The 13,000-nt window shown below is 53.7% G+C and overlaps 1 protein-coding gene across 1 annotated transcript; it reads right to left on the bottom strand.

Annotated features, from left to right (window-relative positions):
- Positions 1-4,756: 4,756 nt before the first annotated feature.
- Positions 4,757-6,307, bottom strand: CIMIP3 (ciliary microtubule inner protein 3). Its single transcript, XM_072748848.1, has 2 exons — positions 6,257-6,307; positions 4,757-5,219 (listed from the first exon to the last, which is right to left on the bottom strand). Exons 1-2 carry the CDS (start codon positions 6,305-6,307, stop codon positions 4,890-4,892), a joined length of 381 nt encoding a protein of 126 aa, XP_072604949.1. The 3' UTR covers positions 4,757-4,889.
- Positions 6,308-13,000: the final 6,693 nt, after the last annotated feature.

The raw sequence follows: 13,000 nt of genomic DNA, 5'->3' as shown, positions 1-13,000 counted from the left end.
TGCAGTTTCTAGAAGCAGTCCAAAGTTCCTTGCTACATGGACTCTTCAATGTGGCCACTTATTTCATTGAGCCAGCAGGAAGAATCTCTCTCCAGTCTGCTACAATGGAAGCTTATATAACATAACTAAGCAAGGCAATGCCAACCCATTACATTTGCCACGTTCTGTGGGTTAGCAGTGAGTCACGGGTGTCCCCCACACTCAGAGGAGGAGGACTGTGCAAAGGCAGGAACAGCAGGACGTGGAAGTCACAGAAGTCACCGTCACATCTGTGACAACATTCATACTTCTACAATAACATACATGGTGCTCATTTATTTCTCGAATTATAAGCAGCTGTTCATTGTCAGCCTGTTGGGATGCCTGGGGGGCTCAGCGGTTGAGCATCTGCCTTCAGGTCGTGATCCTGGGGTCCTGGGATCGAGTCCCGCATCAGGCTCCCTGCAGGGAGCCTGCTTCTCCCTCTGCCTATGTCTCTGCCTCTTTTTCTGTGTCTCTCATGAATAAAGATATAAAATCTTTTTTTTATATATAAAATCTTTTAAAAAATAAAATACAAAAAAATATTGTCAGCCTGTCTTCAGGAACTCCGGGTCCAGGCTGCGTGCCCTGAGCCCCAGGGGGCTGACCCCTGTGGATGGGGATCACTGGGGCTCCTCTGCCCTCTGGGAATTCATCCACTGGGAAGCCGTGGAAGGAGACCAGTAGGAGAGAAAAGGCTGGGTATTTGTTCCCCGCCCTCCCTACTGGGTCCTAGTTTGGGCCCTGGTTGTTTTCTTCTACCTTCAACCACAGCTCCTACGAAAGCTCCCTCTCTGGGCTCCTGGGACAGAGCTGCCTCTATCTACCACTCAGGCTCAGGAGTCAGAAGGGCTTCCACCTGTGGCCACTCCCCGAGCAGGTCACCAGTCCCTGAGCTATGCTCACTTCTCTGCAAACACTCCCCTCAGGCAACACTCCTCAGTTACCTTTGGAGGGTAACACCTGACAGGGGCTCGAGCTCAGGAAAACACTGAGTGAGTGAATGTGTGCACTCACGATGGAAGGAAGAATTAAAGGCTGAAGTAGGATGGAGCTACCAACCAACGGCCCCTGTGTCCAGGGTGCCGAGCTAAGCTTTCAGAATAGGCTTACAATGGCCCTGTGAGGTGGGATTATTTCCACGTGACACAAGAGGAACAGGGGACAGAAAAATCATCCTGAGTGATGTCTGGGTGGCTCAGAGGTTGTGCATCTGCCTTCAGCTCAGGGCGTGATCCCAGGGTCCTGGGGTCGAGTCCTGCATCAGGCTCCCTGCAGGGAGCCAGCTTCTCCCTCTGCCTGTGTCTCTGCCTCTCTCTCTGTGTCTCTCATGAAGAAAGAAAGAAAGAAAAAGAAAGAAAGAAAGAAGGAAAGAAAGAAAGAAAGAAAGAAAGAAAGAAAGAAAGAAAGAAAAAAAGAAAGAAAGAAGAAAGAAAGAAAGAAAGAAAGAAAGAAAGAAAGAAAGAAGAAAGAAAGAAAGAAAGAAAGAAAGAAAGAAAGAAAGAAAGAAAAAGGAAGAAAGAAAAATCATTGAGGTTCACAGAAATTTGAAGTGGTGGTACCAAAGTTTTCCATCTCACCACCATGCTTTTAACCTAAACCCTTAAATCTCTGAGGAAGGCCCAGGTGGGGGTGGGGGGAAAGCCCTAGGGCTCCTACTCCAACGTCTTCCCTGTGGCCCTTCTGCAGAAACAATTCCAGTAACAGGGGTCTCAAAACCTTTGGATGGGGAGCTCCTCATCCCTTTTCTCTGTCCCAAGGTAGGAAAGAAGTCCACCAGCTTCCCAATCCCAGAGCCCAGCTTTTCCCTCTCCTGTGGCCTCTCTCTATCCCACTCTCCATTCTCCCAGACACGGTTACCAAGTCAGGAGGGTTGGGATCCATACCGAGGCCTGCAAGAAGAGGTGGACACACAAGAGAGGTACAGAGGGGCAGGGTGGACAGCTTATGCAGTGGACACAGTAGAGAGGCCTGGTAGCTTCCCCAGGCTGCTTTGTCTACAGGAATCCCTCCTGGGACAGGTGCCATAGCAGGTGAGAGGATACACCTGGCCGAATGGTGCCAAGGAGAGGGAGTGTGGGGGGCAGGTGTGTGGAGGTGGAAGCCGGGCTGAGAAGAGATGGGAGGGCCTGACTGATCCTATCCCCCACTCTCCACCTCCACAGAAACAGAGCAGAGCTCTAAGCACCCGGTCTTTGCCTTCTAAAACTATCCCACCCACGCCAATGGGGACCTGGGCCAGCTTCTTTGAAAGGTCCCTGGAAGCTTCCATCAAGGCTGCACTACCAAGGTGAACCTCAAGGGGGAGACCACTCCCAGTGGAGAGGAGAAGGCATCCCTGCTGGAGTGAAAATGCTGGGCCCCCATCACACCCCAGCAGGTTCTCCGGTGGGGAGGGCAGAGATGGTTCCAATTCATCTTTGCAACCTAAAGACTCCACCTTCGGAGACTCAGCAAGGGTCTCCTGGGTGGTTGAGTGGATATATAACTTTTAATTACACCAAGACCAAAAACTTGAATATTTCTCTGCTTTTCAAAATCAACTAAAATGGCAATAAAATGTTTAAACCTACCAACCCACAGAGACAAAGGGAGAGAAGACAGCAGGTGAGAGGTTCTAATAAAATGTTGGACAACAGAAGGCAGATGGATCTCAGCGCTCAGGAAGTCCAAACCCAAACTTTCAGAGAACAGGAGGATGTGGAGGTTGGTAGGGACACAGCACCTACACCTGGCACAGAGCTCTGCAGGCTCAGAGTGGGTGCAGAGGTGCCCTGGAAGCTGGGGTGCAGGACGGAGTGGAGCAGAAATAGGAGGACAAGTGGAAAGCGTGTGGAAGGAGCAAAGGGTTCCCCAGATGCCTTCTGTAAGGCAGCAGGATGGACATTTCTGGGTATCCATCTCTCGCCCCTGGCTGGAGATCATTCTGGAGCTTTGGACTGGAGAGGCTGGAGAAGAGAGAAGGGTCGCTCTAGAAGCTGGGAGTTAAGGGCAAGTCTGCATACGAAGAGACCCCAGGCTCCTTCCCCTGCCGCTCCACAAATACCAATAACTGGGCAGGAGAGACCTGGTACAGAAGCCAAGTGGCCCGCTTCCCGCCAAGGATTGCCAGGCACTTGAGGAAAGCCTCTGACTTTTGAGAGAGAGAATGTGCCTACCAACAACAAACAGAAAATCCTGGACTCTCTACTGTGAGGGACCTCTAGGGGGGCTCACATCCTCCTTCCCTACTCACCATCTTCTTTTCAGAGAATGGCATCCAGGGAGGCCTGGCTAGTGCCTTGATGCATGTCTGGATCTCCAGAATCCTGTCCCTCCATCCCATCCCAGCCCCAAACTCTTATGCTCCAAAAGGATGCTCCATTGAATGCATCTCCCCACCTAGAATGAGCTGGGACTCCTAGAAATGGATTCACCCAGTGGTGTGCTGGCAAAGAGTTAACGACAGGCTGTCTAGAAAAAAAGAAACCCCAGTTTGCAGGCCTCTGCTGCTGGCTTCAGAGGTCACCAACATGAAGTCACTGGCTGTGGAGTTGAGAGATGCCCCCAGTCCTCCCCCTCAGGCCCATCGGAGCTGGCTCCAGCACACCGCTGGATCTGCCTCTAGGTGGCAGTGGCCAGGGACTCACTCAGGCCACCCGGCACCGCGTCAGGGGCCCTCTGCCTTCATGGCTCTTCTGGACCAGAGGAGAGAAGACAAGATGGGAAATCCACCGGCCCACCAACGAACTCCAAGTCAGAAGAGGCAGTTTGACGTAAAATGAGGGCTGCGGGGGGCAGGGGGGGGATGGGGGCCGGCAGCTGCACCAATGTGGAATCGCATTCAGGTGACTTCCCTCTCTCTTGACTTTGGAGGGGTTGCCAACCTTGGCTTACGGGGAGGGTGTGGCCAGCACCAGCTTTGCTCGGGACTCAGGCTCTGGAGGGGTGTTGAGACCTCTCTTGGGGAGAGGGGACCCAGAATCAAGTCTTTTTGAGTAAGGGACTGGTGGGGCTGGTGGGTAGGGACAGGTAGGTAGGGGCCTGCGGGATCAGCCTCACAGAAATCCCCAAAATGATGAGGTGTCAGGAAACCATAGATAAGGGAACAAAGCAGACCATACTGCCCTAGATGTGTGTGGGGGGGTCTTTTTTTGTGACAGTCACCTGTGACCAGAGAGAATAACCAGACCCTAAAAGAAGGAAGCCATTAAAGATATTATCACCAGGGACGCCTGAGTGACTCACTGGCTGAGCGTCTGCCTTTGGCTCAGGGTGTGATCCCGGGGTCCTGGGATCAAGTCCCACATCGGGCTCCCTGCAGGGAGCCTGCTTCTCCTTCTGCCTGTGTCTCTGCCTCTCTCTGTGGTCTCTCATGAATAAATAAAATCTTAAAAAAAAAAAAAGATGTTATCACCAGTCCTTATTCAAACCAAGACATCCCAGGAATGATAAGGCCACAGTTCCCTGTCAGTGCTAAATAAAAGACTGTCGGTGGAGGCCCACGTTGGCAACCCTGTCAGGACCCCTCTCGCTCCTTTGAGAGCTTCCTCTGTCTCATTGTTTCATAAACTATCGCTTCATTTCCCAGTCTTCGGGCATCTCTGGACTTAACCTACCATAAAACGCCCCCCTGTGGCCTCAGTTTACCCACCCACAGCCACCCATTCAAATGCCAGGGAAAGGAAGGACAAACTTTAATTGCTGCCGAGAACAGAGACCTCCCTTTGCCTTTGATGACAGTGGGCACGGCACGGCTGTCTTAGCCCGGGCACAGCTGTCTTAGCCCTTGCTCCCCCGGGAGCAAGCCGCCGTTCTCCCCGGGACCCAGGGTTGCAGGGGGGGGGGTCAGGGTGTAGCTGGTGGGGGGCCTTCTGACTGGCAGAGGCCTAGGTACGCCACAAGACCAGGTTGGCAGGAGGCACGTCAAAGCACTTGCGGGTGTGGTCAGTGTCCCTCCGGTACAGGTAGCCGCAGGTGGGCTTCTGCAAGGTGTAGAAGGGGTTCAGGGAGTTGGAGTACTGGGAGGTGTAGAAGCCGAACCTGAGCTTCTCCAGGCTCTGTCCCCTCGGGTCTACCACCACGGGCACATAGGCTGCCGCCAGGGTCTGCTCGCGGTCCTGTTTCCACGACCGGGACAGGGGAGGCCGTGGAGACTTCTCCTTTTTGCTTGACAGTGTCTTGGGCTCCCGGCTGGGTCCTGAGGGTTTCTTTGAGTCCTGGGGGGCGGGGAGAAGGAGAGAGCTGAGGCATCAGACTCTGGGGCTTGCACTGCTAAGGCCAAGGGTGGGAGTGAGGGGGCAGGTGCCACTGGTCAGAAGCTTCCAGAGCCACCCCCGAGACAGCTCTGGTGGCCAGACACCTCCAGGAGCAGGGTGACCCTCAGGGCCCCCTGACCTACCCCCTCCGGTGCAGACCTCAGCCTGCTTCTCAGAGGCTGGGAGCCAGGCTCGTCCTCAACCCCTCACCCCTCTCCCCTCTGCCCTGTGTCCAGCTGTCTGTCAGTGTCCTCCACGGGGCTCCCAACTGGCCCTGGCTCCCGCCAGGCCTCCATCCTGTCTCCTGCAGGGTCTCTCCAGCCTGGGCCTCTGCACACCAATGGCCAGACCACATAGCTCTTCTCCTCAAAGCGTCTTTGGCTCTCTGCTACCTAGAACAGAAATCTTTAGGACCCCTGACCTGGAAGGCAAGAGCTTTAGGGACAGGGCTCCCGTCACCCTGTGCACTTGCTAGATGGCCTGCCTATCACCCCTGGTGGCAACTTGTCCTTCCAGAACTCGGGGCCTTTGCTCAGGCGGTTCCCCCAGCCCAGCAAGCCCTCCCCCACTGCTCCCCCCTCATCCATCAGGGAGAGTCTCTTTCCCCTTTCGGCCTTAAGCTCCTTAAGGGCAGTGCATTCTCACCCTTACCCTTGACATGATGGCCTCCAAAGTCCTGTTCCTTGTTTTACTCCAGAACAAGGCATTTAGTGAGCACTCAATAAATGTTGGTCCAATTGAACTGGAATCTACTAAGGGGCAGTTGCCCTTCCAACCAGCCAGTCCATTCCATTTTAGAACACCTCTCATTGTTACAGAGTGACAATGCCAGCTCTTCACAATCACCGCTCTCGGTTGTTTAGGCACAGAGGTCTACTCCCCGAAGACGCCCCCAGTGCCCCACTGGCCACATTTAGTGACATTTATTTACTCCTCTGTTGCCACTCTCAAGACTGCCCCATGATCGAATTGTTTGGTTCACCCTTGATTCCCCCCACACCATCTCCCAGGTATCGGATGCCCATCTTACTAGGATTCTTCACAGACATGACGGTACAACTCAAAGGATGAGATGCCTGGGTCTGGCCCTCTCCTGCTCCTCCAGGCTACTGCTGTGAGGGGAACCCATTCCCACTCTCCAGCCTCATGGCCCTCCAACCCTGCCCCTGCCCCGGCAGGGAAACGGGAGGGAGCCCTAGCTACAGAGTTACTGCAAGTTGAAACCCCTGCCATCTTACAGAGGAAATCCCTGGCACTCAAGAGATAATGCACACTCCTTTGCATTTGATTTCAAACTACTTGCCGAACTCAAACCTGCCCAGGGCTTTCCTCCCAAGCAGGCTCTGATTCCTACCCAGGAACGCGTGTGTTGTCTGCTGTGCCTTTCAAAATTCTTCCTATCCTTCCAAGCCAGCAACCCTCTGGACATCTCCTCCAGGAAGCCTCTGGTACTGCAGCCCCTGCCCCGTCTCACCCTCCTCTCTGCCTTCAGGCCCTCCTCTCGGGCTGTGCGGTCCTTTGCCAGGCACGGACAAGGGGGAGGCAAGTGAGCATTGTAAGGAGGAGCCGGGGCCCCCTGAATGCTTCTTTACATCTTGCTGCCCTGGGCTCTATGCTTGCCTCACCCCAACCCCAAATCCTGGTCCTTCCAGGCTCACATCAATGTTCCAATGGCCTGTCAACTGCTCCCCATGTTCAGGACCTCACCCTGTTCATCTCTGTCCCTGAGGCTGACCCCCATGCCGGCCCACAGCCCAGCTGGAGAAAGGGGCGAACAAGTGTTCAGCAGCCTTCCCAGACTCTCTGGGGCTCAGTGGTGCTGGGGGTGGGGTGCAGTTTACACACTGAGGGGTAACATCGGAAATGAGCTCTGACAGCGTTATCAGCAGGGGTTCTTCACCACCTGCTGTGAGCACATCAAACTCTTTATGGAGATTATCTCCTCTAATCCTCACATTACCCTTTAAGGAAGATAGTATTACTAGTCCTAGTTATAGTTGAGAAAACTGTAGTAAGGGGGTTAGTCACACGTTTAGGGCCAGGTGGCTGGTAAAGAACCAGGCTGGGACTGAACCCAGGGCTGGCTGACCCTAAGGCCCACACCCTCTCCCCCATGATGCAGACCATGGCCACTGCCCTGGGAGTGGGGCTGGGGCTGCCAATTCATCCAATTCATCTCTGCCCTCGTTTCCTCGTGGCACTGGGCAGCAGGGCAGCAGCTGAAGGGAAAGGCAGCCAGGCCTCCCAGTTTGGCAGGGACACTGTGGGGTTTTGAATGCTGGATTTTGGCATGACCATCTCTTGGCAGAGCTGGGGATATGACATTATTTGCTTCGTTCAGTCATTCATTCATTCAAAACTATTCCTCTTACATGCCAGGCCCTGGGCGTGCAAGTAAGACTAATATAAATAGAAATAGGAAGCCCTGTAGAGCAGGGCTTCCTGCCCCCAGCACCACGGATGCTGTGTGCTGATAATTCTTTGTTGTGGGGCAGTTCTGGACATTGCAGGACGTTTAGTATATTAAGTAGGTTTCTGAGAATGTGGGGCTCTGGTCCTTTTGACACTACAGAAGGGCCCAGCCCGTGGCTGTGGAGGTGAGGACCCACAGGGCCTCCTCCCTTCAGCCTTGGCCATTTGGACTCTGCTTCTCAGGCTCTGAGGCTGGTGTCCAGGACCCTCTTGTCTTGGGTCCACCTGTCAGCTATGCCTCAGTGACTGCTACTGCAACATATGGGGTCCTGGGGAGGGGGGCACCCAGTGCCTTCAGCACATTCAGGGATGAGGCCCTCATAGAAACTGGGGCAGAGGGATCCCTGGGTGGTGCAGCGGTTTGGCGCCTGCCTTTGGCCCAGGGCACGATCCTGGAGACCCGAGATCGAATCCCACATCGGGCTCCCGGTACATGGAGCCTGCTTCTCCCTCTGCCTGTGTCTCGGCCTCTCTCTCTCTCTCTCTCTCTCTCTCTCTGACTAACATAAATAAATAAAAATTAAAAAAAAAAAAAAAAAGAAACTGGGGCAGAGGGACAGTCCCGGGAGGAGGAATAAGATACCTGGGAGGAGGAAGAGGAAGCCCAGGCAGTCCAGTCTTGCCCTGCCCTTTCTGAGGGCCCAGCTGGGCTCCAGGTGACTAACATCAGAGGGCTGAGAACACCCCATGCCAGCCCAGGGCCCAGCAGGGCCAGCTCTAGGGGGAGGGTGGGGCCTGAATGCATACTTTCCAAGTTAACCTCTGGTTTCATTGAACCATCTCCTCCCCTCTAGGGTTCTCCTGTCAAGAGCACGGGAGGTGTGGGGGCTGTGGAGGGTGCACGTGTGTGACTTTAGAGAAGTAGTTCACAACCTGGGGTGTTTTTCTCTCCAGGAAAACATTTGGCAATGCCAGGAGACACTTCTGATTGTCACAGTGGGGATGCTACTGGCATCCAGTGGGTAGAGGCCAGGGATGCCGCTAAATATCGTATGGTGGGACGCCTGGGTGGCTCAGCTATTTAGTGCCTGCCTTCGGCCCAGGGCGTGATCCTGGAGACCCGGGATCGAGTCCCACATCGGGCTCCTTGCATGGAGCCTGCTTCTCCCTCTGCCTGTGTCTCTACCTCTCTCTCTCTCTGTGTCTGTCATGAATAAATAAATAAAAATCTTTAAAAATAGATAAATAGATAAGTAAATAAATAAATATCCATCCTATGGTGCCAGGACAGCCGTCCAGTAAGGAATTATCAGCACACAATGTCATCGGTGCCCAGGCTGAGGAGCCTGCTTTAGAGCTTTGAGGAACACCTCTAACTCCTACCTGCTTCCCGCAGTGTGCACTTAAGCCTCCCATTCCAGGGAGCCACGAAGTCTAAAGGGCAGGTAAAGGGTCTAACCTGCCCCTTCCCTCCTTTCCAAATCCCACTACCCTTTTTCTTAAAAGATTTTATTTATTTACTCATGAGAGACACACAGAGAGAGGCAGAGACATAGAGGGAGAAGCAGGCTCCCTGCAGAGAGCCTGAGGTGGGACTCAATCCCAGGACCCCAGAATCATACCCTGAGCCAAAGGCAGACGCTCAGCCACTGAGCCACCCAGGTACCCTCCCACTACCCTATTTTTATCTGCATTTCCAGCAGAGCCAAAAGAAGAGACCTCTCCCTTAATGAGCCCGGCTCTGCAGCCAGACCCTCCCAAGGCATTTTAGGTACACAAATCTATGCGTCTGCCCTTTCTACCAAGATCTACAATGGGGAAGAGGGTGACTCAAGAGTGAGGCTTTCTAAGTAGAGCCAGAAGACCTCATATAGGGTTTTTCTGCAGGTCTGGGAAGACACTGGCCTCTCACAAATATCTCAGGCCCACAGGTACATCCTCTAGCCTACCCAGAGCCTGACATTCCACCATTAGCACCTCACTCTTGGGGAGAAGGCCTTGTGCCCTCTTGAAATGCAAATGGCACTGGGTGAGGCAGCGGATGAGGCCTCCCAGGGCACCTGGCCCTGTGGAATGTGCCTGGGCTTTGGAGTGTGAAGGTCTGAGCTCAGGGCCTCACTGGCCTTACAGGTCAGGCAGCCTTGGGCAAAGCTCAGAACCTCCTTGAGCTTTGGTTGCCATGTTGGCAAGATGAGGATAATGAGGCTGTCTCCTTCACCAGCATGCCATGGGGGGGGGCAGTGAGTGTGGGAACTGTGCGAGCAAAATGCAAATAGTAATTATCATCAGCCTCTTCCAGCAGTTACCCCCGTAGGTTTCAAACACGCTCAGCAGAACCTTGGTGAGAGCTGGTTGGCCGGCAGTGGGCAGAGGGGCTAGGAAGGGAGCAGATGAGGAGGCCAAGCGAGGGCCTTAGCTTCCTCGTTTGTGAGGCTGTGTAGCATTGTGGCGTGGAGTTCAAATTCAAGCTCTGCCACTCGCACTAGGTGGCCAATCTTTCAAGAATTTAAAATATTCTGTATCTCAGTTTTCCCACCTCTAAAGTGGGCACAACTACAGTATCTACCTCCTAGGGTCACCATGAGGATTTAATGAGATATACTGGATAAAGAGCCTAGACCCCTTGAGCATTCAGTAAACTTTAGCTATCATTGCTACTTGTCACCAAGTTTGCCTAGAAGGGGAAATGCGCACTGACCATCCAGGAAGTGTCTGGGGAAGTGAAGGGGCAGAGGAACACCAGGGGGTAGATGGTGGCTGCCTTCCTGCCCCCTCCCCTGGGGAGACAGCAGGGGCTCCACCGTAGGGGAATAAGAGTTGGGTTGAGGTGGGCTGGCAACCAAGCTTTTTATAAGAGGCCCTCAGCTCCCAGCCACACAGGTGGGCCAGGCTTGGGTCTTCATACGCTTTCCTGCCCATCAGGCTTCTTATGGCCTTGGACTGTCCTGATGCAACCCTGTGATGTCATCCCACCTGGGACATCCTTGACCAGGGCCTCTCTTGTCGGTGAGATGGAATTTCTGGTGGTCAGGGGCTCCGGGGTCTCCCAGGGACTCTTGGGAAGTACTGGGAGTGCTGGGGTGGGGAGAATTTGCATGGCAGGGGCATTGTGATGCCTCTTTGACAGCACAATTCTGTCTTCCTAAGGAGACATAGAGGCAGGGCTGGGGGCTAAAATCGCAAGGCCTGGAAGGATCTTTTAACCTTGACATTTTCCCTGACCCCTGCGATGCCCTCTTTTCACAATCTCTCAGGACCTGTGACCTGTGGGTAGTAGAGTGAGTAGAGAGAGGAGGAAGTGATCCCAGTTACTCAGGTAACTTCAGAAGTCCTAATGTTCCCCCAGCGCCCCAACATGTCATAAGAAATTACCAGCAAGGAGGAAATGTCCCCAGTCAACTCTCCATTCTCTTTCTGTCTCCTTCTCTCTCTCTGCCTTCCAAATTGCAGAAATGATGGAGGGAGGGAGGAAGGGATGGCTGGATGCATGGACAGACAGAGGAGTGGGAAAGTGGATGGGCAGGAGGATAAGTTTGGTAGGTAGATAGACTGTGGATGCCCAGACGCCCCTGATTTGAGACCTGCTCACCTTTTTAGCCTCATCTCTTGCTATGTTTCCCCTCACTCTATACAGTAGCTAATTTCTTAAACACACCCTGCTCTTTCCACTCCAAGCCTCTACCTATGCTGTTCTGTAGACAGGAGGCTGGGCAGGGTGCCTGGGGGTGAATGGATAGATAGATGGCCAGTAAATGGCTAACATGCTGGGTGGTTGTGCTGTAGAGACAGGATAGCAGGCCCAAGAGTCAGGCTCCTTGAGCTTGAAACTGGCTCTACCATTTTACTAGTTGTATGACCTCCGGCAAGTAGTTGACTTCTCTGTAGATAGTATTTGACAGTCTGTTCATCTGTAAAATGGGTAGACTACAGGTCTCTACCTGCTAGGGATGGGCAGAGGGCTCAGGATGGGGCCTGGCACAGAGTAAGCACTTGGTAAGTATTAGCTATTATTATGTGTGAGCAGGTAACTGGATTGATGGGTAGGTGGCTGAATGGGCCATCCCATCCCCATCTTCAAGAACCAGACCCATGCCCAACACCAGACTTGATAGGCACCTTCTAGGAATGGGTCATAAATCCCACATATGGGAGGGACCTGGGTTTCAAAGGGGACGAAGGGATAGGACCAGGGGAAGGAGATAGAACAAGCCAGTGACTTCCTGCCCTCTGCCACAATGGCTTGGGCTGGGCAAGGGCTTGTTTCCTTCCTGGCACTGTGTCAGCACTGACTGTTGGTTACGGGGTGGACTTTGGGGCCCTGTGGCAGATTGGAGTTGGGGTGTTGATGACTTGTGCACTGCTCAGATCTCACACCCTGATGGTAATGACCCCTAATTTCTGAGAGGGTGGGAGGGTCCAGGAGGGGAGGCTCATGGCGGGGGGGGGGGGGGGGGGGGGGGGGGGGGGGGGGGGGGGGGGGTGGGGGGGGGGGGTGGCAATCAGGGCTTCCCTTCCCAGAGCTTCTGATCAGGGATTTCTAAGGCTCTGAGGTGATGCTATCTGGCTTGAGAGGGAAGGAAGCAGGGACACGGTATTGTGGCAGATGTGGCCAGCATTGCCAGCTCTGAGGAAAGTGGCCTGGCTCCAGCCCGGGGCCTGAAGCTGTCAGGAAGGAGCCCAGGGGACCGGCGGGGGTTTGGTGAGCAGATCACCACAACTTAGCACTCTCCACACTTTGTCTCAGCCAAAGAGGGAGGCGCTGGGCTGGTTGCCTGGTAATCAGAGACAAGTCCCACCACTTTTCTGGGCCTCAGCTTCCATGCTGAGTGCACCATGAGGATGTTGGGTCTCTCCATCTTGAACATTTGAAGGAAGATGAGTTGAATTTCATCCTGAGGACTTCACGTAGGGACCCCTCCCCCATGACTGACCATAGGCCTGGACCCTGGCAGGAGCATCTCCAGCCCGGGCTATGCCACCGTCTTCGTGGGGACCTCAAGACAGGACATGGCTGGGGAGACCTCCTTTAGCAAAGCCTGGCCAGTCAAGCCAGATCTGTCTTATTTCATTTGTAAATCATGGGATGGTTTAAGATCGTGGCCTCTGGGAGCACCTGGGTGGCTCAGTAGGTTAAGCATCTGACTCTTGGTTTCGGCTCGGGTCATGGTCTCAGGGTTGTGAGAAAGAGCCCTGTCTGCATTGAGCTCCACATTGGGCCCCACACTCAGAGGGGAGTCTGCTTCATTCTCTCTGTCCCTCCTCTCTCCCTCTCTCTCTCAAATCAATCAATCAATCAATCTTAAAAAAAAAAAAAAAAAAGATCATGACCT

Source organism: Vulpes vulpes, chromosome 1, assembly GCF_048418805.1.
Source record: "Vulpes vulpes isolate BD-2025 chromosome 1, VulVul3, whole genome shotgun sequence".
NCBI lineage: Eukaryota > Metazoa > Chordata > Mammalia > Carnivora > Canidae > Vulpes > Vulpes vulpes.
Note: the sequence above shows the minus strand (reverse complement) of the source record. Positions and strands in the feature narration are given on the sequence as shown.

Coding starts and splice junctions, on each gene's coding strand:
- CIMIP3 (XM_072748848.1), bottom strand. CDS start 6,307: ATGTCTGTGAAGAATCCTAGTAAGATGGGCATCCGATACCTGGGAGAT. Junction 5,220..6,256: donor TCCGATACCTGGGAGATGGT/GTGGGGGGAATC, acceptor CCCGCCCCCCAG/GACTCAAAGAAACCCTCAGG.